The sequence below is a fragment of the Amblyomma mixtum genome, chromosome 7 (genome assembly GCF_055824585.1).
Source record: "Amblyomma mixtum isolate Tamu chromosome 7, ASM5582458v1, whole genome shotgun sequence".
Taxonomy (NCBI): domain Eukaryota; kingdom Metazoa; phylum Arthropoda; class Arachnida; order Ixodida; family Ixodidae; genus Amblyomma; species Amblyomma mixtum.
In genome coordinates this window covers 70,266,468-70,288,831 of record NC_143018.1, presented here as the reverse complement: position 1 = coordinate 70,288,831, position 22,364 = coordinate 70,266,468, and the positions used below count along the sequence as shown (strand labels likewise).

The 22,364-nt window shown below is 44.7% G+C and overlaps 1 protein-coding gene across 2 annotated transcripts; it reads left to right on the top strand.

Moving 5' to 3' along the window:
- Nucleotides 1–242: 242 nt before the first annotated feature.
- On the top strand, nucleotides 243–22,338 carry LOC149336400 (escargot/snail protein homolog). 2 transcript variants are annotated; one of them, XM_089552874.1, is made up of 3 exons: nucleotides 243–557; nucleotides 9,560–9,831; nucleotides 21,594–22,338. In XM_089552874.1, exons 2-3 carry the CDS (start codon nucleotides 9,682–9,684, stop codon nucleotides 21,681–21,683), a joined length of 240 nt encoding a protein of 79 aa, XP_089409000.1. In that variant the 5' UTR covers nucleotides 243–557; nucleotides 9,560–9,681; the 3' UTR covers nucleotides 21,684–22,338. The 2 variants fall into 2 exon arrangements, with proteins under 2 accessions (XP_089409000.1, XP_089408999.1); XM_089552873.1 differs by lacking the exon at nucleotides 21,594–22,338 and having other exon boundaries at nucleotides 9,560–10,803.
- The last annotated feature ends 26 nt before the right edge of the window (nucleotides 22,339–22,364 follow it).

Sequence of the window (22,364 nt, the reverse complement as noted above, 5' to 3'; positions counted from 1 at the left end):
CACCATGGACGCGTCCCAGCCCCAACTAATCTCTTCCATTTTGTGGCAGTAAAGTTGTAACCACCACCACCAAGACAGGAAATTTTTTTAAGTTTCGAAATTGGCGGTGAATAATTTCTAATGGAGGTCTACTAGAAACATCTCGGCTGAGGCACGAGAACTCATGCAGCGCCACAGTGCAAGCCAACCGATGTAAGCAACGGTCCCTCTATCGATCCATGTCTTTGTGTGTTCATCGAGGTCACGTGGTGCACGCCAGCATGGCCACCGTGCGCCCGTGCGCTTATCGTGTTTGCGGAGTGGTGCGTGAGCGATTTTTCGAGCCCACACGTTACCTCGCGAGGCTCGTTATCCACTAGCGGTGCTGTGTCTCTTTACATGCGTGGTGCAGTTGTAGAAAGTGGTTGCGGTAAAGTGCCAACAGTACCGTTCACTTTTCGCGCTGAATGTGTCGCGAACGCCGTCTTGTTTTGCCGCGTCGTTGTGCGTGGTTTGTGTTCCACTGACTGGCGCGCTAGTCGACGAATGTCTTGAGGGGGCAGTGGGGGCCGCCTTCGGTGAGTACGCACGCATCTTGAACTTCTTTGTCGCATCCTCCTGCTGCGTAGTAACGCTTGATGACGAGCCCCAGCGGGAGCGGCGAACAAGGCAAGGCCGTTCTGGTTTCAGCGCTTACTTCAAAAGTCATCGTTGTCAAGATTCGCGCGTGCTGAGCGGGTTTTCCTTGAAAGCGTGTTTACAGATTAACGATGTTAATGAAAAAAAAAAGAAAATGTGGCAGTCGGTTTGCTTGAGATTGAGCGGCGTATAGCCATCGCCATTGCGAGTTGGCGTATACGTCGTTCTAAAAGCTCGCTTATCGCGATATGCTTGCGTTTGCGTCGAAAGCCCGATAAGGGTGTAACCACACAGTTGGCGTCGCAGATTTTCTCTCCCGAAGCAAGTTCACGCGCACCTTATGCGCTCTGTGAGCACTGGGGTCAGCTGGGATCGCACCACGCGAGCAGTCCCAAGCACATCAGGAACGCTCTCATCGCACTCAAGAACCAAGTATGTCTTTTAGCATCGAAACTTGAGGCATGAAAAAAAATTGCGCGTTTTGCGGAAAACTTAAGGTATGCTTCGCACTCCTGGAGTTAGGTTGTCTGCATGCTCGAAGTTGTTTTTTCATGTTTGCTTCCACCTGTAGAACGCGCAAGACGGAACAGCACGACACCGGTTACGAACTTTCCGCGTGGAAGGTGTGATTTGCATAGCACGGTGAATGTGCGAAAAATTACGCAAAGGTTGAGCGATCCTGCTCATCAATTCAGGTTGTCTTGGAGTGTTTAAAATTTACGAAAACGCGCTGTCCGTGTGAGACGCGCTAACTCCGAACGCCGAAGTGGCGGAACTGTTCGGGCGGGTTGTGTTGTGCATTGCTTGCTTGCCTCACTGGAAACGACATGTACTGGCTTGTGAACACCGTGAAATAAGCAATGATCTCTTTCGACTGAGGTCAGGGCTGACAGGTAGCATAAACATTTGAGTGAAATTCCAGCACTAGAGCCTTGCTACTGCTACTGAACGACCGCTATGAATTGGTCAGTTTACATCTAATGTGCTGGATACTGGCGTTTTGTTCATCAGGACTTGCGCTTGTCAAGTAAATTTTTACGTGTGTGTTGTTTTCCTGAACCATTCTGCACGTATATATGTTAGCACACTTTCTGGTGCACTTGTGTGGCAAAACATGTTAAAAACACTGGTTTGTGTTTATTTGTTATGGTTTACTAAATTACTATGCTGACTATGTTTGCTAGGAGATTTGGGCTAAATGGATGCTGAAAAAGCAAGTGCTATCTGTCAGCGAAGAATGTTAAAAGGGAAATTGCTCCATAGCAGAGGTTTGAATAGCAAGCAGTGTTGCGACATGACTTGTGGATGTGATGTTTTCCTGAGCACAACAGATGCTGCATTGCCGCAGCAAAAGTCAGGTACGAGAGCCTTCTGTCCTCGGGATATATCTATGCAAGCTTAAAGGTGTACTGAAGAGGAATCTGAACTCGTCTTTTTACCGTAGGAACTCGATCTACACGTTCCGAGCATTCTTCGAAACTTCAATTGTTGTCCTGTGGTGTCTATTTCCATAATTTGAATCGGATTAAACATCTCAGCTCCCGCCTTTTTTTGAACTAAACCGCAGGCGGTAGGAGGAGTCAACCAACCTTTCAGCCAGTCCCGTGGCGGCTTGCCACTCTGCCATCGGCGGAAGGATACGTACCGATCGGCAAAAGCAAAGAGTCCACATGTATTTTCATTTCTGTGGTCCTAATTTGCAGCTATGTAGCCTCTGACTGGATCTATTTATTCACGTAAACCAAAAAAAAAAAAAAAGCAAAAGCGAAGCTTCCAGCGACTGCCTGAAAGGCACTCCACGCGTTAGATGACTCCTCCTATTGTCTGTGGCGAGTTCCAAAAAAGGCGGGAGCCGGGACGTTTAATCTGATTTAAATTATGAAAATCGGCCATGCAGGACAATAATTCGAAGTTTCTAAAAATGCTCGGAATGGGAACGTGTATTTCGAGTTCCCGTGGTAAAAAGGCGAGTTCAGATTCCTCTTCAGAGCACCTTTAACCTGCAAGCGGTTTGATGGTAGCAAGGCAACTACTTGTAACCTAACGCTAGGCAGTGTATTGCTGCAGCATACGTAGTGTCATCCTTTGGAGCCAAAGGTTCTGGAATTGCCCTAGAGCATGGTACTAAAATGTGAAGTCATTCACTGTTTCACTATTTTGGCTGTTTATACCCCTTGTACAGTCATGGACAAAATTTTATGGGATGCATAGTCACAGAAAAAAAAAAAAATTGTGTTGCCTCGCTGGCCAGTGAATTCCATCAGACGGAGCACACATGGCTCCTCATGCATCCGTTCTTTTCGTTGGCCTGCTTTGCTTGACCAAAAAAAAAAAAGGGGGCGTGGTCATTCTTTTGTGGAGCCTACCTCGGGATCACCCCACCTCGAGGTAGAAGTGAACACTGGTCTCAACCCATGAAACACCATATTTTTGCCACAAGGTTTTGGCCTACTGAATGCAGAAAATAAAGCCGTATGAGAAAAAAAAACTGTGCTGATCTGCATTCTGATAATTTTTGTCCATGACTGTACTACATGTGAGATCAAGTGAACATGGACCGGGGATTGTGCCTGCCCTCGACTTCAGGGGTGCCATGATGGTGCACCACAGGTGGCTTCCGTTGTGTACACCAGATCAGGTGGTGTTAAGCAGAATAAATAAGTGCGCTGGTTTTCAGTTTGCCGTGAGAAGCAGCTAGACATTGAAGGAACAAAATACACAGCAAACACTTTGCTGTATAAGTTTAATTTTCAGTACTTGTGGTGTGCTATGCGACCAATGCCTGACTGATCTTAGCTACTTTTGGTCTTCATATGCTATGCCGCAGCTTTGCTTTGGTGCCAGAGAATAAGGATAGGGGGTTTGGTTTTTCTGGTTTTCTGGTTGTTTTTTCTGGTATCGTACATCATGGGATCAGAGCCTTGCTAGCGAATTATTTTGGTTTCCCTTGTTTCACTGCATGTGGGCAAGCCTTTAGATTACATTTTCACCCAAATTCAGAAGTTAGGGAAGTCGGCAGTTTTATTCCAAACATCTTATTAGGTAGAGATGTTTGGCAGCCTCTGTTCTTCGCTTAGCTTTATCTTCTGTATGGTAGTGACGGAAAGTAGCAGCTGATTTGCGTACTGTCAGCACGGCTTTTTTTTTTCCATATGCATGTAACATATTTATAGCATGTGGTAGTAGCACTAGATAGCTCTAGAACTTTTGATTAGTGTAAGTGTTATGGTAGGCTTGATAATAATGAAATGGAAACTAATGTAATGTTCAAACAGTAGGCCGGTAGAGCAACAGTTCATTTTAGGATAATGAGATATTGGATGTAGTGAGTGTATTTAACTGGGCCAAGTAGTAACAGTGCATCTAGATTGCAAGAAAGACATTAGTGCAAGAATAAGTAGCTTGTAAAACACTTGACTGCATTCCCAAAAGAAGAGTTGCGTGCTAATAATAACACAAAAGGAGTGCACAGTCAGTGTGTAATTCCACTGCTCGCTAGCGGGGCTATAACTCTTTAGGCCAGTGAGCTAGTTTGTTCAAAAATAAAAACACACTACAAAGAGTAAAAGGAAAATGATATATGGGACATTAAGAGACAAATGGAGTGGTGTGGATTCGAGAAGATGTGAAAGTTTGTCATATTTAAGGCAGAATTAAGGGCTTGGGTTGGACATGAGCTGCAGATAAGTGTTGGTTTGTTAACTATATGGGGACACCAAGGGAAGGAATATGACAGAGACCTGGTTATGTGCAGCAGAAAATCTGGCGAATTAGGTAGGCTTGGAAATCTTAAAGTGCATGGTGACTGTCACAAATGCAGTGCATGTGTAATCAATTGCTAGAAGAGGCTTTTGCCCTTCAGTGGATTGAACTTGCCTGCTCACAAGATGCTTATGCCATGCTGAAATGATGCTAGTAGCTGTGGCACCAGTGGTTGACAGTTTGAATATGTTGGCACCCTTAGTCATAATAAACTGCCCTTGGAAGAAAGTAGACAGCAGCAATTGTTGTAAGTCACTTCTATAGATTTTCTGTGATAACAGTACTCTAGAACTCATTTACAAGTCCGGAGAGGACTGAGCAGGTTGTCGTCTAATACTGAGCCTTGCTTAGTGCGATTTGCCTCCAAATTAAGTCAACAAGGGTCCTCGAAGGCTGATTAAAACAAAGCTTCACTGAGCCACAAGGAGTTCTTGTTGCGATGTGCTAGTAAAGCTGGTTATACAGTGTTTTTCTTTTTGTCGATGCCTCGAAATTCTGAGTTCTGAGGTTAACTTGTATGCATGTCATTGTAATTAGCATACCAGTCAGTGTGGAATGTTGTAGCCCGTAGTGCTTGTGGCATGTTTTGCCTTTTGTGCATTTGCCTTCTTGAATGCATTTGCTCTGAGTATGTTCGGAGAATGTCAGATTTAGTTTTCATGCCTTTGAGTTGGTTTCAATGCTTATTGGCAGTGCTTATTTTGTTTTTCCTGATGTCTTCCATAGTTTTGTGGCATGGCTCTAGGTTTCACTCATTCTCATATTGGTTCAAATGTTCTTATGATCCTGGTTGCTCTTTGGGGAGCCCCTATCCTACCAAGTTTTGGTATGGGTGATTATTGAGAGTCCCCCAGTCTCAGTCACCTGGGTCAGTTAGAATTTACGCAAGTCTGCTCTGTGATTGCAAGTGAGCCCGAGCCTCTGTTGGGCGTTCGCTGCAGCTCAGCTTAGGCCAGTCGTGCAGAACACTTATGCAGAACTGTGCTCTTGCTGGCTGGTTGGTACGTGGCAGGAAATGGGAAATCAACAACACCGGAAGATGGCTTAAACGGAGAACATAGTTTTCGTGTTTTTAAGTTGTATTTTATTATAGTTAAGTTTTTCATGCGCATTTTTGCTTTTATTTTGGATACCAACATTCGGGCATGTTTATTCAAGTGATTGAAGGTTTTGCTCTTTTTTTTGCTGCACAACAAGCCTTCACAAACTATATGAGAGAAGCCAACAGCCACAGAAACCAAGAAGCACAAGGGATTTTTTTAATTAATTTTTTTTTAAATTTTATTCAGCCTTCGAGGGCCCTTGCTGACTTAATTTGGGGGAAAATCAGACTAAGCAAGGCTCAGTATTAGACGACAACCTGCTCAGTACCGACCGGAGTAGTAAATGAGTTCTAAAGCATTGTTATCGCAAAAAAAAAAAAATTAATTAATTAAAAAATTCCCTGTGCTTCTTGGTTTCTGTGGCTGTTGGCTTCTCTCATATTTATTATGAGCCCCTCAATCCCCTCCCCTTGTTTGCTTAATTGCTTAGCGAGGGTCTCGGTTCTGGCAGCCTTGACGCCATAGGAAGCATAAGAGGGTTCTCACACAGCTTCCACCCTCGCCGTTCGATGGCGTTCTACGTCACACCAGCGGTAACTCAGGAGGTTCCACGTCCGCTGCTTACGAACATGGGTGGCGCTGATGAACACTCTCAAGGTTAGGTTATTTGTAAACATAAGTACCCCCGAAAGCAGAAGGTTTGACAGCCGTTGCCGTAGCTCAGAGGTAGAGCACCGGACGCGTAATTCGGAGGTCGTGGGTTCGGATCCCACCGGCGGCATGTGGTTGTTTTTTCTTCTGCTTTTCTAACCAATTAGCTTTCAGCGACAACATATTCAGTATATTCTTACTTGATCAACACCACAAAAAAAAATTAATTAATTAAAAAATCCCCTGTGCTTCTTGGTTTCTGTGGCTGTTGGCTTCTCTCATATTTATAACGAGCCCCTCAATCCCCTCCCCTTGTTTGCTTATTCACAAGCTATAGCAAGTTGTGTAGCTCCTGCTAGTCTGACGCTTCCATATGCTGCTGTGTTGCTCTGTAATGTTTGCTGTCCCATTTCATGCATGTACTTTAGCCTTAATTTCACATGCTTGGTAAGTTTCACATTTTCTTACGTACAGGTGGCGGGAATTCTAAATTCGTTTGCCTGGTTGTCTCTTCGATTTCACGTAGCATACACTTGGTTTCCAGTGCACCTCTTAATAGTGTTGTATTGGGAAACTTGGCTACCTGCTGCCTGTGAAGACGTTTAACAGAACTTCGTGTAACATAAATGAGAGAACTATTCATGCTGTTTGCACGTTTTTCTTTGCTTGTTTTCTATTACACATTCTTGAACCACGGCGGAGGTAGTCAGGAGCATCTATAGTAAAAAATGGTGGATTTGTCTGCTTAGCTGCATTTTGTATGGTAGATGATGCTAGATAAAATGAGCCCATATTTGGAGTTTTATCTGTAAGGCAAGACCTTGTGTTGTTCAAGGGAAATGAGATTTTTTTTTTTTGTCTCTCGTTGCAGTGCTTGTCCTTAGTACTGCCTGCACTGGGAGAACCACCGAAAAGTTACCACCGAGTATGGTCAAGTGGATCAAGTGCAGTGCGGCTTGCACCAGGAGCCCTTCGTCTTTGATCAGTCTAGTGTGCTGTTGTGTACATTAGGGCTTACATCTTTATTAGGGGTGTGCGAATATTTGAAAATAATGGTGAATCGAGAATTCTTCTATTTAGTTATTCAGGCGAATCAAATGGTGTACATTTAAAATTATTCGATACACATAGAGTATGTTCTGAACTTTGCCAATACTTTTTGAATGATTGGCACGAGATTTGAATAAGGGCCACCGTATTTTCTTCAGCGAAATTTCCAAAAACCGCTTTGGCACGTAATGGTTCAAAAGCGCCTGTTTTATCTCTTGATAAGTCTTCTTTTCCGGAGCCTGCAGAAACATCATATTTCGCAAAGTGGTAAATGCGCCATCCCCCAGTATAGTGATAAGCACGTCCGTTTTGCTTTGCTTGTCCAGCTTATTCACTCTCGCGAAGGCCTCGAAGCGCTCGAGGCAGGTAGCCATGTTACCTGTCGTGGTACAGAATTCCAAAAGGCGCCCGATGAATGGCTGGTGGCCAGTGGACGCTGCTGATTCTTGGGCGCCGTTCATGATGGCTGCTGCTCTTTGATGCTTGCGTCAAGGCTGCCAGGTTCGTGGTTTCCTCGTTGCCATTGTTAGAGTCGAGACTGTAGGTGGGAACAGGTTTACTGCCGACGGCTTGTCGGTACACACACAGAACATGAAGAACACGCCCCCCCCCCACCAGGGCAGTCTATTTATACCATTGTGGTGGTGCTGAGGTACAGACGACCGTGGCCCCCTGCTGGTTATGATATGCAACAGGTGCGTTGCACGTTTGCTCGTTTTGTACGAATATTCGCACAAGTGGTGAATATTAGTACAAATGTTCTATTCGTATTCGATTTGGTTTTTAGTTACACTATTCGTATTCAGTTCTGCAGTGAAGCTACACCATTCGTATTCGGTTAAGTTTGAAGGAAGTACTATTCGCACATCCCTTAATTTTTATGGTCGCATCAGTTCTGATCAGAAGGAGAAAGACTCTGAATGGTATATGTTTGCAATGTCTTGTTTCTGTTGGTGCCATTCTTGTTAGTGGAGTGGTCTTTAAGTATTGTACATGGTTACTAATGGCTATTCAGACATTCGACGTTCAGAACAAACGATCGGAATGTAACAGAACAAAGCCACACGCTGTGATTCTTTTTGTTCTCCTGAGTTTCTGAAACTTCAGGTATATGTGAAAGATAGTGAATTTCCTTTTCCTGGAATAAGATTAGTGTTTACTGTCAGACCTGTCTTCTAAACATTTTTCTGTCTCCATCACCTTGCGCCTTATCTTGTTCTGATGACGCCACGTATTTGATCGAGCATGGAGCCAGGCTTTGCACCCATGTCTTATCTTAGCATAGTTGAAGTAAAGGAAAGGTTATTCGGTCTGTGTCACTGCACTTGTTGCATTATGTACTGAACAGGATATGGAAAGTAGCTGCACCTCCACTTATTTTTATGCGTCTAAGCAGAGTTTAGTTGGTGTAGTAGGTGGGTGGTGTGTTTGTTTCTTGATTCATCTTAGGAGCTACAGTGATGGTTCATTTATTTGTCTCGCATTGTGTTGAAGCTTTTCCCATGCATCTTGTAGACTTTCTTTTGCTGGCTTATTCCTATGGGGGCAGTGTATGCATATGTAAAGGTATTTTGAATCAGTCTTGTGCCTTACATTTCTGTATAATATCATTATTTGTCACGGCTGTGGCTGTAATGGTGATATTCTTTCAGTGGAGAGGCGATTCATTTTGCGCAATGCACTGCTTTCTTGTGTTTCCTGGAGTTGGTGTTCGCTGTTACAAAAATTTTGAATGCAGTTTAGAGCAGCTTATGTCTGGGGGTGATTTCATGCTCCGTAAATTCCAGCATCTGCAATTTTTGTAATATTCTGCACTGCGGCATCCTTTACTGTGGTGCTGTGTTCAATTTAAGCTGCTTGGCACTGTTTGGAGGTTATTCAATATTAATTGACAGGTAGCACTATCTGTGAAGTCAGTTATTGTGCCATGAAATATTTTGTTGTAATGATGCTTTCTTTTTTATTCAATATTAATTGACAGGTAGCACTGTCTGTGAAGCCAGCTATTGTGCTGTGAAATATTTTGTTGTAATGATGCATTTTTTTTTCCTGGCTGCTTGTTTTTGTCTCTGTAAAAATTAACAGTGGTGCCATGGTAAAGATGTAGTAGTTTTGGTTACTGGTTGTATCTCTGCTTTGTGTGCAGTGTGGAAGGAAAATTGTAGGAAGTTTTGGAAGGAATTGTAGGAAGCTAGGGCCTCTCACTCACTGTTCATAAAGCAAACTTAGACACACTGATAAATTACTAACTGTTGATGACTCTTGGTTGAAGGGAAAAGCAGATAGCCTATGCTGGAGATTTTTTCATGCACACCTGTTAGAGGTCTATACTCTCTAGGCCCGGGCAGACTGTGGCACTGCACTTTTTGCTGAAGAAGCGAGTTAGGACCCTTGATTAAGTTGCCCGACCCTCGGCACTTCTCTTTCTCTTGCAGAAGTCTTGAGCCGGGCGCAGGCAGCGCGTGCTGCCGCCATTGCCATAGCGTCGTGCCCCGATGCCCGCGACTGCCCGCTCTGCAGCTACGTGGCCACGACACGGTCCTCGCTGATAATCCACATGCGCAAGCACACTGGGGAGCGCCCCTATCGCTGCCACCTGTGCCCGGCCGCCTTTGCCAAGAGCAGTGACCGCAGTCGGCACTTCCGCACCCACCAGATCCACAAGCCGTTTGGCTGCAGCAGCTGCGGCAAGTCGTTCGCCCAGAAGGTGACGCTGGCCACCCACCGCTGCATGCCCGCTTCGGGCAGTGCGGGCTTCAAGTGCCAGGCCTGTGCGCAGATGTTTGCAAACTCCCTTTGCCTGAAGGAGCATGTGGGCAAGTGCAGGGCTCTCGCCGTTGCTGCTGTGGCAGGGCCCTCTGATTAGCTGCAGGACGCACGTTCGGAATTGGAAGAGTTGAGCTGGTTTGTGCACACGTCTTTGGTGAGGCAACAAATGGGGCTAGTGGCTGGTGAGCGTTTAAGGCAGAAGCCTTTAATGCCTCATTGTTGTAAGCAGGAGTTGTCGACAGAAATGTCGTGCTTTTCAATTGGTCGAAATGGTCGTGACGTCAGAGTGCGCGAATTTCAAATAGGGCCAATTGTACTTTGGCTGGTAACCATGCAACCAATTAAAGGGATGATATAGTGGTGCTCCAAGTAAGTGGGACTGAGTTTAGTTAATTAATAAATTAACCTAATTAACCTTTCTAGTCAGACCAGAAAAATAAATAAAACCAAGTAGGAAATTGGTCGAGTTGGAGAATCGAACCAGGAGTACGAGACGAGCATGCTAACCTCTCTGCCATGCCAGCTCGATGGTTCGGAAGGGACAAAGGCGCGCCTAGTGAATACAGTGTCTTAGTTCACTCTCATCTTCCTCCCTTCCCGTTACGGCGAGGTTAAGGTGTCCACCGAGATATGCCAGACAGATACATTTCCTTTCCTTAAAAACCAATTTACCGACAAGCAAGGCGTAGAGCCGAAGAGGTGATGGCGTTCTGTCGACTGCCTGGCAGCTTTGCAAGACGCTGTCGCGTTCCACTCTTAGAGGCAAAGCCTAACATCTTAACCACACATCAGTGACATAAGCAGCAACACTGCGGCTTTCGCCTCACCGCACTTTAAGTCAACAAAGTGCCCCCTGAATTTTTTTGGCAAATTGCATTGTTCCCAATGCAGGGGGTTAGGGGGGAGGGCGGGAGGGGAGGCATGGATGAACTGAATCCACCTTTTTCACGTGGATGATCTCTGCATGTGAGCCTTTCCTCTTCTGCTCTCTCCTGAGCTTCACTGGTTTAAAACAATCCGTCATCTTGTACCGCACATGTGCTGTTCTTGCTGGTTACAGGTGTAAGCAACAGATGGCAACAGTAGCAAGGGCACAGCTGCCACACTCCATGTGCAGTTGGCGCTTTGTGGAAGCAGATTTTGCCTGCAGTGTTCTTCTTTGTTTTCAAGTAGTCTTCTACGCAGCAGGCGAATTTTTGCACACTGCCCACAGGCTGCCACAACCTGTGACGAAGATTAATCGAAGGGGTGCTGCTGCCAAATGTTTATTGTAGGTATTCAGTCAGAAAAAAAAACAACTTTTAAGCCACCTAATATTGCGACTGCCTCTTCAGTACCCCTTCAGTCCTCTTCAGTGCGTGCAGTGCAGCAACTAGTCAATGCCGTATGCAGCCTTAGTGAAGATTGCTGCCAATTCACAAAATGCACAACCTTTCTGACAGCTTGGCTGGGGATGCTTGAAGCTTCCTTGAAGGGCCATGTGCATACCTTTCAAGTAGAATATATGAGCAGGAATGATAAGTTGGGATAGAAGTTTATATATCTACATGCAGGAGAGGCAGTACTGCTTGCTCAATTTGTCCACTATGTTTAGACAGCTTTCCAAAACAGTTCCTGTGAGTTTGTTGTGTGTTCCCATTTGCCCTTGCTTGCTAGTTTTGCTTGAAATACACATGGCCCTTGGAGAGATCTTTCTTTTTCTTCACATCTGATCCTTGCCTGAGGTGCTAGGTCCAACGCCTGGAAATTTGGCATGACAACGTCTCGAGGCCTTAAGGATGTCGATGTCTTGAGATTGGTGCCCTGTCAGGATCGAGATTGCTGTGGTGCATTTGCTGGTGCTGTAAAAAAAAAGAGAGAGAGAGAGAGAAGGGACCTTCCTTAAATGGCGAGCACTTAAGTGCTGAATTTCCACGAACATGTTTTTGATGCTTGGTTTGTAAGAGTGTAGTTCTTTCTAGGCTGCATGGCTCAGGCTTCTGTTGGTCTAATAAGGCCACTGTATGCAGCAGCTGTTCATTGCGGCGTACTCTGCCGTATGCCTACTTGCAAGTACCGAGAGGCTTGCACCCTTGCCCCATGACAAATTGACTTGCATAGCCTCAGTGACCTTGTGATCTATAAAAAATTTTTAAAAGTCGAATACAACCCAAGAGCGAAGCGGCAGATGCCTCTCAAAGGAAGCCCTCCAGTTAATGGCATGGATCACTTTTCATGATGCAGCGGTTAGTCCGGTTACGCCATCCTTATTCTCCATTCGTCTGCCAGCCCTACAATTTAATTAGTAGTTTTTGAGGAAAGGAAATGATGCAGTAACTGTCTCATTTCTTGGTGGACACCTCAACCGAGCCAGAGTGAAAGAAGAAAGTAATTGAGGGCTCTGGAATGATTTCGACCACCTGGGGATCTTTAACCCTTTCACTGCCACTCCCGAGATAACTTTGGCTATCACATATGCTCACCCCCTGCCTCTCCCGAGTTAACTCGTTTTCACTTTTTAACTCACCCCCTGCTGCTCCCGATAATACTCGTGTAAAAAAAAAAAACTATGCTTACATGTAGCGCCATCTATGAAGAAGCCCCATAAATTCATAAATCTTGTAGGGTAAATTTTACACAACAGATGGCATGCATGTTTCCACATCTGAGTACCTAGCTTCGTTTTGGTTTTAGCACAGCAGCCATGTGAGGCAGTGTGCGACACTCGTCCGCGCTTTGACGGACAAAGAAATTCAAAACTGCTTATGAATTCAGAGTCCAATGATAATGAGAACGAGGAAGGAGCCCACCTAAGTGCCTTTTCGAGTGATGACAGCGATGAAGACCCCATTGCCACCGAAAAATCCGCGTAAGAAGAGGAAATCCGACGGGCCAGATTGGTGTTGGAAGATTTGATTCAGTACAACTAATATCTATAAGATTATCCTGAATAAACATGTCTACATGTCCTGCAGAGCATTTTAGTGCGTTACTAGCAAAATATTTGCAGGAAACTAACCTGCAAAAAAAAAAACCGGCAGGGTGTGTGCCGCTATGAGTAAAAAAACCTGGCAGTGAAAGGGTTAACGTGTACTGAATTGCACAGCACATGGGCGTCTTTTGCATTTCATCTCCATCTAAACGCAGCCACTGCGGCCGGGTTCGAACCCAGGTATACTCTGGCTCTGGCTCTGTAGCCGAGTGCCACTGAGCCACCACGGTGATTTCGCACTAGCAGCTCCAAGAGGGTGAGGAGTAGAATTCGTCAAGGGGGAGAATTGGTCGATGTCATTGGCTTCAGCGGCTCCTTTGAGGGTCATTTGGCGCTTTGTTCTCGAGTTGTATCCGACTATAGCCCTGGACATCGACCTGTGCCTGTTTGCTAAAGGGCAGCTGCAAAGGATTTTTAGATGTTTTGAGTTCATGACTGTGGCATATTTTTTCACCCTCCCTCATCATCTTCAGGATATCGTTCTTCAAATCAATGAACTGAGCAGTTTTAAAACCGTTAGAAGCAGGAAACCGAAACCGCGTTTTCAGCTAACACAAGACGTCACAAGCAACAGGTAAAAGATGTCGGAGACAGGACTGGTTAAGTTGTTGAGTGTGTATTGTGTTAATAAACTGGAGCCTGTATACAAAGGCCCCATCACCAAGCTGTCTCAAATGACCACTATCAAGGTCAACATATTCTTGTTGAGCCAGTGCAGAGCGAATATCAGCAGACGGGTGGTTCGTAACATCACAAACTCATAGTTGCCCTCGGGAATCTCCAAGGTTGAGGTCACAAAGCAGAAAACATTAAAAGACAACTGCAGTGAAAACAAAATGCTGCACCTGTGCGAAATTTGGCATAAGTGGTTGGGGGACGGAGGAAAGCCTTTGCTAGATGTTTTCATAAAATGGGCTCACTGCAGAAACATACTCGGGAGTCGCCCTTTTTAGTAGTATTCCTTGGCACCGCTGTGCACAAAGGACAGACAGATAGAAAGCAGAAGAGCTGGGGACCGCTTTGGCTTTACAGGAAAACCGTACAGGAAAACCTTACAGGAAGGAAAACCAAGGACCAGGGAAGTAATGCCTTCAAGTGCTGCAGGAATCCTTGAATAAATAAAGAAATAAAGGAGCCCCCATTGCTCTTTTATAGTGCGATGGAAGAAACATGCATGGAGTTTGCATGCAAAGCTACGCCGCCGCGGTGGCTCAGCGGTTATGGTGCTCGGCTGCTGACCCAAAAGACGCGGGTTCGATCCCGGCCGCGGCGGCTAGAATTTCTTTGGAGGAGAAATTCTAGAGGCCCGTGTACTGTGCGATGTCAGTGCACGTTAAAGAACCCCAGGTGGTCGAAATTTCCGGAGCCCTCCACTACGGCGTCTCTCATAGCCTTAGTCGCTTTGGGACGTTAAACCCCATAAACAACAACAACAAAAGCCTCCTGTGGAAGCAATATAGGACCACGAGTAACTGGGTGAGAGTTTTCAAGACTGTAGTTTTGAGCATAGATTCATGAAAGGTATGGGAATGTAGGTCAGAGCCAGTTCCATTGTTTTTTCGGGCAACTTTTTGAGGTTTCTTGTTTTTGTTGCTAGATAAAATTGGGTGGCAGCTACTACCAGCAGTATATAAAGCTTCCCAGTGCCAGTTGGTACCCACCGGTTTTCAGTGGTTACAAGATTTCTTGCACCTGGCTTGGAACTTAGCTTCTCTGAGGTGAAATGCTAGAAAAATGGGTATTTGACCCCACCTTGTGTAGAGTGAAGCACCTTGTGCCACTGGCACGTTTAACAAAGCTTCTCGCATGCCATTAAAATCAATCATTATCATCATCAGCATCTTTCTTGCTGTTATATGTGTAGAGCTAGGATCGTTTTTGTTGTACAGAAAACAATGGTTTATTCTAGTTTTGTTTTTACTGTGTGCCAAAGAGTTCTTGCTACTTGCTAGTGCAAGTTGTTCATGTGCCACACATGAAGAGGCTCTTCTTATGTTTGATATGTCTTCAAGGAGTTGTAGAAAATTGCCTTGGGCTCCCGGCTTGTCCTTATTTGCAGGTTGAAAGCTGTACTCTCCTGTAGAGATGCAATGGTTTTGTCAGGCTGTTTGGGTAAACACAGTGGTGCTTTATCAAGTGTGGCGTGAACTGCTGCATATTCAGACGCTAGTTGCAGTGAATGGCATTCTGTGGCGCTGTATTGCGGCATGCATGACCACCTTTTTTTAGGGAATCTATTTTTATCCTCCTTTATCTATGTGTCGCATGGAGATGTTAAAACCCGCAATTTAAAATTTGTAGTTTTTGTCCGGGTCAGATCAACATGTTATGCTTTTTTTGTTGTCTCCTGTGCAATGTAGTTTTAAAGTACAGGGTGTTCCGTATTTATCTGTCCAGGTTGTGAAAAATTCTCCTGCGCAAACTACTTGCCTGTTCAGGCTCAAGCACAGACCATAGGGTAGCTTGTGATGGTCTGCATTTTTATGATAAATAATTGAACACTAGAACTGGCCTGGACTGCCCGGAATCGGTGAAAAGCTGGAGTCATTTGCGCACAGAATTTTCATCCGAGGCGAGCGGGATAGTTGATTTGAGAGGCTGCGCCATCTGGCGAACTGCAAGGCAACCTATATCCGTGCTTGGAGCTGGGATAGGTCTCACAGTACCCCACATGGCGCAGCCTGTCAAATCTGCGGCTCAATTTGCCTAGACAAAAACATTCCGCGTAGACGACTGCCATTTTTTGCCGTTTCCATACAGTTCAGGCAAGTTTCAGTGTTCAAATTACTTATTGAAAAATGCAGACTATCATAAGCTACCCTATGCTCTGCGCTTGAACCCAAACAGGCAAGTAGTCAGAGCAGGAGAGTTTTTTACAACCGGCACAGATAAATATGGACCGCTCTGTACATACCTTTCAATCATGGCCTGAAACTCAGGTATTTTAGCCTTGTGTTGTACATGGAGCCCTAGAGTCATTGGGCATCTACTTGTGGTTTCTTTCCGAGAACGTGTTGGGAAAAAGAGCTTTACCTCCTTTTACAAGTTGGTCACTATCTTTTATTGTACAAGACCCTGATGTCTTGCTAGAAGGCATCATGTTGCAGATTTACCTGCTTGTCTCCTTATGCAATTTGCATTGGTGACACCTTTATGTGCGTTTTACTTGAATACAATTCCCTCAGTGCTTGTCTGCTGTTGATGAGCCGTGAGTGAATTATGTGCTAGTTTTGTCTTTGCAATTACCAGTCTTTTTTGTCCCATCAATTGCAAGTTGGCTATTTTTTTTTTTTTTTGCCTAATAAAGCTCACTTCATGCTCGTAGCATGGGAAACTGATGTCATTTGCTCGAAGCTTGTCAAGTTGTCCTGGGAGTCTTATCTCGTGCTGCTTACAGCCACGCTTGGAGCAGGACTGTCTGAGTAGTTTTTATCTGGCTTTCTTCACGTGTGTCGTATAATTGGAGCCTGAATCGAAAAGGCAAATTTTGCCTATGATTATTTTAAATTTTGTACTTCACCCATTGTGCATAACTGGCACAACGGAGGATGAGAATTCTGTACATTTGTCACTCTTGCAAAGCATTGCTGAGCTTTGTTTTTTTTTTTGTCATCACTCTTCGTAGACAGGCTATGCAATAGGTGTGCTGATTGAGTTCTGTGCTCATAGTGATGGCAGCATGGTCTGGAGCAAAAATAATACTTTTCTTGCATATTATAGTGCTTTCTATGGCAGCATGCAGAGACTGGTGCCCCAGTGGCAAAAGGGAATCGCAGGTTCAGATGACTTTAAAAGGGATTTTCTTCAAGGAAGAGAGACATCCAGATTTTTGTTTGAATGTTTAATCTTTAAATTCCATCTCTTAATAAAAAAAAAAAGCAACAGCCTCAAAATACACCTCATAGAAGTGTCCTAAAGGGGCAGGTTATGTGACATGTAAGCTTGTGTATTGGTGCAGCTTGGCTGAAGGCTGCTTCATAAATTTGATGACCCTGCTGTGCTATCTGTATTAAGGTTCAATTTTTAACATGCCCAGTTTTTTTTTTGTTTTGCCTTGTTTTCATGCATTAACACAGTGTTAGAGGGAGGCAGACCTGTAGGAAGGCCCACCGGTTCTTTTTTTTTTTTTTTTAAGGCTGTCTCTTCTTGAAGCTTGAGACATGCCTCCTTGCCCCCATGTCACTGGGCCAGTAATGTGGCAGTATGCTACTGTGATTTTCGTGGTATCCATATGGAACAGATTTACAGTACGCTCGTATACGGGCTCTTTATTCTACTCTGGTAAGGATGCGAGCTAGCACTACGATATTTTTTCTGAGATTCTCTCCTGCAAAACAGAGAAGCATCCTAAGAGACGAAAACATGGTTAGCATTTATGCAAATGCACACGAAATTTTGAAGTGTGCATTTTCCTTGTGCACAGTTTTTTGGCACACTCTTTGTGCATGTAAAAAAGAATCCTTCACCTTGATAGGTTATACAAACCAAGTGGGTGAATCATGCAAGCAAAGCTATTTTTTGTCTGACTAATTAAATTCTTCGAAGTAGCAATTATTTTATCCTTAACCTTTTTGGGCTCTCTATGAATTGAAGATTTGTGTTACTTTTGAAAACGCAGGACTTGCTTACTGCATTGCATTGGCATATCTGTGGTTCTCCAAAATAAATCTTTGTAACTTGAAAAAAGAAAAGCAACTGCAGAGTAGTACAATTTGGCAAAACTGTCGTCAGATGTGTCACTGCAAGGGAACGGGCTGTACCTTAGTGGTTACCGAAGCTTGATGCCGTCTTGCTGTGTATCAGGTGAACCAATTTCGGTAGGATAATGTGTATGGAGAGATATGGCACGCACATTTCTTCACTGTTTGTAGCCCTATGAACACCCCATGGAGGACAACGTCACTGTGTGTGGATAAATGGAGCCACGCAGGTATCCGGTAATTTCGTTTTCACGTGCGCAATACTTTTGAGGAAATTTCAAGCTGCACCATCTTGGCTGGAACAGCTGCTAAGCTTCGCAGGGAAGCCCCCTGGTGCTCTGTTCTTCAGACAGTGAGGAGAGCAGTCTTACTCTCTGAAAAGTGTGTTTAGTTCAAGGTGCAGTGAAGAGGAATCTGAACTCGTCTTTTTCCCGCGCAAACTAAATGTGCACGTTCCGGGCATTCTTAGAAACTTCGATTTATTGCCCTGTGTGGCTGATTTTCCTAATTAAATCGAATTAACGTCCGGCTCCCACCTTTTTTTTTTTAATTCTCCCCCGTGCGGTGGGCGGAGTCGACCAACACGTGGCGTGCCTTTCAGCCAGTCCCGCGGCAGCTTGCCGCTCTGCCATCGGTGGAGTAATACGTAGTAGTCCGTAGAAGCAAATAGTCCACGCGTATTTTTATTTCTGGGGGCTTATTTTGCGGCTATATTATCTGCGAATGAAACTATTTATTCACGGAAACCTAAAAAACAAAATAAAGCGAAAGCAAATCCTCCACGGAGCTGGCTGCAAGGCACTCCACGCGTTGGTCGGCTCTGCCCACCGTACGAGGGAGAATTTAAAAAAAAAGGCGGGAGCCAGATGTTAATTCCATTTAATTAGGAAAATCAGCCACACAGGGCAATAAATCGACGTTTCTAAGAATGCTCGGAACATGTAGATCGAGTTCCCGCGGCAAAAAGACGAGTTTAGATTCCTCTTCGGTGCACCTTTAATAATTCAATGGTGCACAGCTTAGCAACTCTCATCTCGTGCTGAGTGGCTTTAAAAGCTTTAAGCACCATATCTACAGTCATATGCAACTCAAGAATAAAGTTGTAAATGCCCTTCAAAGGAAGTCTTGCAACCAATGCCATCACTTGTTGCCGTGACATCATGGTTGCACCTGCTGCTGGCTGTGGCAGGTGTAGAGTGGTTGACCACAATGCTATCACAATAGGTTGATGCCACTGGCTGTAAAACCCCCCCTTGAAGGGCTTTGTTGTTGAGTTGCATTCGACTGTTGAACAAGCACACTAATTGTGAGCAGCTGGAATGAAAAATTTGCCGTTTTTTTTTTCTTCTTCATTTTCAGCCCATCTTCCCAACGGGGCTTCTTGACCAAAGCAGGGGCCACCGGTGCTGCTTTCTGTGTATTGTGAAATGTGCACTGCTTCTGCATGCTATGACTGTCACCCGGTCCCAGTCTGGTTGCTGCTGCTGCTGCTGTTGATGCTTCATGTTTGTCACCTTATTTGGTGCATCTCGTTGTTTAGCACTTTGCCGAGGCTTTTTTGGAGGATAGATGGGGCTTTTGTTACTAGGACAATGGTGGTGGTATTGTTGCGATTAGTGTAGCTGGGTAAGAGCACTGCTTTAACCGGTGTTTAACTTTTCAGTGCTGAAATTTTCTTTTTTTGTTTACATTATCGAGTCGTTCGGTTTTGTGCTATTTTGTGGATGTCAACCGTAAACTGGATTGTTATTTTCTCAGGTATTCAGGGGTGTTCTCTTTTGTACAGTAATTACCAGTGGAGATCTGGAAACAAACAAGGATGATTCTTTTGTCAAGGCCATTTCAAAAGATTTGCTTTTCTGGGCATTATTACTTGACTGAGACTGTGTGTGCTGCTGCTTTGTTTGTGTTAGTTTTTAATTGCCTGGTCTTTGTCTCTCATTTTTTTATTACCCTGACATGTCTTGGCAGTCACTCTATATGTATTCTTTTATGAAGGCTGGTTACATGTTTTGTTTCACCTGTGCATGCTGTAGCCGTAGTATAAGAATTATATACATTTCTAGACATAAGACATTTCTAGATACCTTTTAGTTTCGAGCGTGCCAAATGTTTTCTGAGCTGTAAGACCTGAGTTGAAGCCTGTACGCTTCTGCTTGACTTAAGTCTCGCATTCCGTGCTTTTTCGTCACATAGTATGCAAATTTAAGGAGGTAATTGAGGATCTTGTGAACAGTGTCTTGCTACTAAATGCATATCAAAGAAATGAGGTTGTTGCTTAATGCATTTGTATCGTCCTGAAGCATCTGTTGTCTTGGTAGAGCTTTGCGACATTTTTGTGCTTTGTTTTATGTTGTGTTTGGTTTCGAAGCTTGTTTGTGCTGAATTTTGGGATTTTGGGTTTTAGTTCAACTTGTGATTTGCGTGCATGCCTGTACTAGCAGCTTCAGCTTGTTACCTTTGTTTGCTGGCTGTGTATTTTGTCTTCAGCCGAGATCCCTCCCTTAAGGCCAGGTTTTGGCATTACGCGTTAACTAGCGCAATGAGTACTATATTGGGAAGTTACATTTGAATTTGCAAACGGTTACAGGTTTTTGCACTGCCAAAGATGCTCTTATGTAAGCGTAGCTGATCTCCTTTCCTTGGCTGGTGACAGAACAGGTGCACAAGCACTACACAATTAGTGGGATTTTATTCAGTGTTCATCCGGAGTACTTCTTCGGTGTTGAGTCACCTTGAGCAGCCTTCTCTATATTGTGAATTCATACATGTGAAGAAGCAAATGCTTTAGGTTTGCTTTTTAGGTCACCTACCTGAATTTCTGTGATGTGCATGCTTTGCCATGTTTTCAGTTCTCTTAATTGCTTTGTGTGTCTCAGCGGTGTCATGTACTTGCACGCACGTAGTCCCTGCAGGGAGTGTACGTGTAGCTAGACTTTGAATTAGTTGCTTTTATGTGACCCTGCTCTGCAGCTTTGTTGCGATAATTGCTTTTCAGCATAGCGTGGCACGTGGTGTGCTGCCGCATCGTGTGACAGGTGTAAGCACAAGCCTGTCGTTATGCAAGCGCTAGACTTGTGATCTAGCTACACACCACCCTTACAGCAGATGCGAGATTTTGTCAGTAGAGGCTAGTCGCCTGGTATGAAAAGAAAATGAGCCATTTTATAGAGGGTGGAGTTGGAAAGCACTGCAAAATTCTAATTAATTAGTTTCTTACTTGAAAATTTAGTGATAATTTGTTATTTTGGACTATACCTTACGACCACAGAATTGTAAAGAGTGGGGGTGGGGGCCAAAAGCCATTCAGGTTAAAGGCCACTTTTTATTTTTTCACTGGTTTTTATCTTTAATAACTGCATTGATCCCTGCTACTTATGACCAGACTTAATAATTAAGCCTGCTAGTTTTTTGTGATTTGCCTGCCTTTCTATTGCTAGCTTTCATAAAACTAACTTCACTTGCCCAGGAAAGCCTTTCAGCCTGCCGAGAAGGCATTGTCTTTTTTACGTGGCAGCTTAAAGGAAATTAGGTGCAAGCCTGTCTAGCTAGTAGGCTGTGCCCATCTTGGAAATGAATAGCTAACTTGTGTTGTTTAGGCGTCTGTGCCCCTTTTTTATCTTACATCCTAATGTTCTTGTGGCGGGCGGAGTGGGTGAGGGAACAAACGCGGGTTAATGACATCTTAGTTGAAATCAAGAGGAAGAAATGGGCTTGGGCAGGGCATGTAATGCGAAGGCAAGATAACCGCTGGTCCTTAAGGGTAACAGAGTGGATTCCAAGAGAAGGCAAACGTAGCAGGGGACGGCAGAAAGTTAGGTGGGCGGATGAGATTAAGAAGTTTGCGGGGATACAGTGGCGGCAACTGACAGAGGACAGGGTTAATTGGAGAGACATGGGAGAGGCCTTTGCCTTGCAGTGGGTGTAGTCAGGCTGATGATGATGATGAATGTTCTTGTGGAAAAAAAAAACAAAAAAGAACAGTCAGTTCATGCATTGCATTGTTTTCTCTTCTCTCCTACACTCTAGCCCCGGGCCAAGCCAGGATTTTGGAGTTGTCGTCGACGTGCGTTAGGGTCGGCCGCAGTTACAGGTGCCTCCAGTGTGGCCTCTTTTTGAAGTCTGGCACCGACACCCTCCGTCACGCACGCAGCCACACGGCTGACCCGCCCGGAGCTGACCCGCCGTGTCTCTACGCCAAGGCCAACAGAGGATATCGGTGCCTTGTGTGCGGTTACGCCACGTCCATCAGCACCAACATGTTCGCCCACGTGCGCACGCACACCGGCGAGAAGCCCTACACGTGCCACCTGTGCCCCTTTGCAAGCACCCAGAAATCGGGTCTGAACTCGCACATGCGAACCCACCACCAAAGCCGCAACAGCAGCATGTTTTGAGTGGCACCAGGGGGGGGGGGGGGGGAATGCTCCATTATTAGCACTTTACTGTTGCACTGTTGCAACAGTGGTGCACTGGTCGCACGATTTGTGCCTGGCACGTGCCACTGATTCATCAAGTTTTGTTGTGGACCTTGTCGGGTACTTGGTGTGTGGTTTTCAGTTTTTCAGTTCCGACACGTTTTGTTGTTGGCTAGATTTTCCCGTACCTACTTTTTTTTTTTTGTATTGCAGAATAATGCTTGTGTGACGTGTTAAAGTGTGTAGGTGGGTAGATGATGTTAGAGATAGTTACTTTGAGGTCAGGCTTTGACCATTTGTGCCTACTTTGGTTTATGTTCATTTCGCAGTTTTTCATACCTCTTACCTTCAGTACACTTTTTTTTTGAAGTGACCTTCAGTA

Bases quoted from the DNA above. Each gene is read 5' to 3' on its own strand.
- LOC149336400 (XM_089552873.1), top strand. From the start codon at position 9,682: ATGCGCAAGCACACTGGGGAGCGCCCCTATCGCTGCCACCTGTGCCCG.